At 52.5% G+C, this 2,482-nt stretch overlaps 1 protein-coding gene across 1 annotated transcript in view; it reads right to left on the reverse strand.

Moving 5' to 3' along the window:
* Window positions 1–595, reverse strand: part of MMP17 (matrix metallopeptidase 17) — a 61,247-nt gene extending 60,652 nt beyond the window's left edge. The window contains exon 1 of the mRNA XM_026037471.1: window positions 572–595. Within this exon, the coding sequence (XP_025893256.1) occupies window positions 572–595 (24 nt within the window). The remainder of the gene's footprint in view (window positions 1–571) is intronic.
* Between the last annotated feature and the right edge of the window lie 1,887 nt (window positions 596–2,482).

Consider the following 2,482-nt stretch of genomic DNA (forward strand, 5'->3'; position numbering starts at 1 on the left):
CCGGGCTGCGGCCGCCGGCCACGGGGGCTCCGCGCTGCCGGGGCCGCCTGCGGTGCCGGAGGGGAACGGGGCACGTTCACATCCCCGCGGAGCCGCGAAGTTGTCGCGGGCACGCGGAGCTCGCTGCCCGCCCGGCTGCTGCCGCGCACCGCGCCGAGGCGCCTCGGCGGGGGCGGGCACGGGGGGGGAGGAGGAGGAGGAGGAGGAGGAAGGCATGTTAATATCGGAGGCGGAGTCTGGACCCCGGCAAGGAGATGGAGGTATCGCGGGGTGCCCGCCGCCGAGGGGCGAACGCCCTAGATACGAGCCCCATCTCTCCTGTAAATCCGTTTAACAGCAGAGTGGGGCAGGGTGCAGCTGGGGCGACYGGGCGCAGAGGACAGAGCATCCCCCGACCTGCAGCCCGGTGTATCTCGCCTCTCCCGGCCCCTTCCCATGCACTGCCCTTCCCAGAGCCAGAGGAGGATTAAGCAGGAGATTTCCCTTACTTGTAACAGGTGCTCGCAGGAGCTCAGCATATGTCCATGCAAAGATGTCACAGTGTGGACAGAGCGGTGCCACCGTTGCAAACCCCATCACCAACAGCACAGGCCATGGCGCAACCCCTGGCATGGCCTGGAGCTTGAAGACAGGGGTTTGGGGACCGTATTCCTGCCCCTGGGACCACCTTTCTGGCATATATATGCAGAGTCCCTGATCATGGTCCAACACGTTTCATCATACCCCTTATAAGCATTAAACTCTCCATTTCTGCACATCCCAACCCCATCGTCCAAGCTCATGGAAGTGCTGTAGAAACAAAACACTCCGTGACATCCAGTTTCATCGCGGCAGCCGCTGGCTCCTGGCCACAAACGGCCCAACGGGAGCCTGAGCCTCTGCAGTGCGGCCTCCCGGGGGCCCAGGGGGCTGCTYGTGCTTCAAAAAGCCAGATGGAGGGTCCCCCGGCCTCACCAGCTCCTGCCAGCCCAGGGTGAAAAGGTGCTTCATGTCAGCATCTGTCCACCGCCTATTAGCACGTGAGCGTGGTGCACAGCTTTGGAAACGATCTCTAAAGCGTCTTTGAAAACAAGGCTCCAAATGTACTATCTTCCTAGAATTAAGGAAAAAAAAGGATAAATCACAAATAGAAAATTCTTGGAAATGGAAAAAGAAAGGCAGAGATGAAAAACTGCTTCTTCTAGATGCTGCTGGGGCAAAATTATAATGGACGTTGATACGACACCTTCTGCACAAATAAATTAATTCAGCACTGAARCATGGCTGCTTTTGGAGATATCAAATATCAGACAGGACTAGAGTAAYCCAGCAGAGGAGGAGAGAAGACATTTCTGTCCAGAAGAAGCTGTTTAAAGAGACACGGAGATGTCGCTTCCTGTGGCACTAACCAGTGGGCCGCAGGGCTCCATCTAGCTTATTACAGTAACCCTCATAGCCCAAGAGCTCTTGTATCTCAAGAGCTTTTTTCCTTACTAAAGCAAAGTTCAAGTTCTTAAAAAGCACAGCAAAGCCATCATTTGCTTCAACAGGTGCAAGGGAGGGTAATTTCCAAAGGACAAGACCTCGCACGCACAAGGGACTGTGCTCTAGTTTCCTCCATTTAGTCTCATTTGGAAAGGTGCCCCTGTCACCTGAACAYTTAGCAGTTCAGTGGCCCCATGGTCTCTTGACAGGGAGGTTTCCCCTTTCTATGCATTTCCCTSTTTTGTCATTCCCTTTGGATCAGACCCACCACCACCTTTTTTACCTGTCCCTCCTCTTCTATTCCTACTTCCCCTGCCCCATCTCCTCTTGTCCTTCCTGCAGCTGCTTCCACTCTCCAGAAAGGACTTCCCTTCTCCCACCCACTAATTACTGCACTGGCCCTGGTGAAACAAGTGTCATTATTTCCCATTATTTCCACAATTCTCAGCTCTGCACAAAATTAAGAAGCTACCTAAAACCCCCTCAACCTTCCCTGGGTTTTTCAGTAGAGAAATATTATCTTCAGCATTCACTGACAGCCTGACATTGCTTAGCAACATCACATGTAGTAATTTCCTGCTAAGTAGCTTCAAAATCTCTTCTTATTAGGGGTCATTTCACTTGGCAGTTGACATGACTATGGGCAGATCAGAGCGATCCTTGGGAGGAATACAAAGGCAGCAGAGAAGGACAGTGCTCAGAGCAGCATGCAAAAAAACACTCAAAATCTTACAGATTAGGGCAAGACTGCTTCCCTTGCCAAGCTGGAAACTGCCGGCCAATGCAGAAGTTCACTAGCCTGGTGTGGGGTTATTGCTGCCAAATATTCTAGCGAGTAAACAGTCTTCAGTTTAAGGCACTGGATTAGAGTTGTGGAAAACTGAGCTGTTCCCAAGCTCAAAAATGCGCTCTCTGGAGATTTTGGATGATACTTGAACTCCGTTGCTACAGCACAACACAAACAAACTCTGTCCCCAGGTGCACTGAGATTATCTTGGGTGTCTCCACTGCCCTAGCA

The sequence above is a fragment of the Nothoprocta perdicaria genome, unplaced genomic scaffold (assembly GCF_003342845.1).
Source record: "Nothoprocta perdicaria isolate Ctin4 unplaced genomic scaffold, notPer1 scaffold_2, whole genome shotgun sequence".
In the NCBI taxonomy this organism is placed as follows: Eukaryota; Metazoa; Chordata; class Aves; order Tinamiformes; family Tinamidae; genus Nothoprocta; species Nothoprocta perdicaria.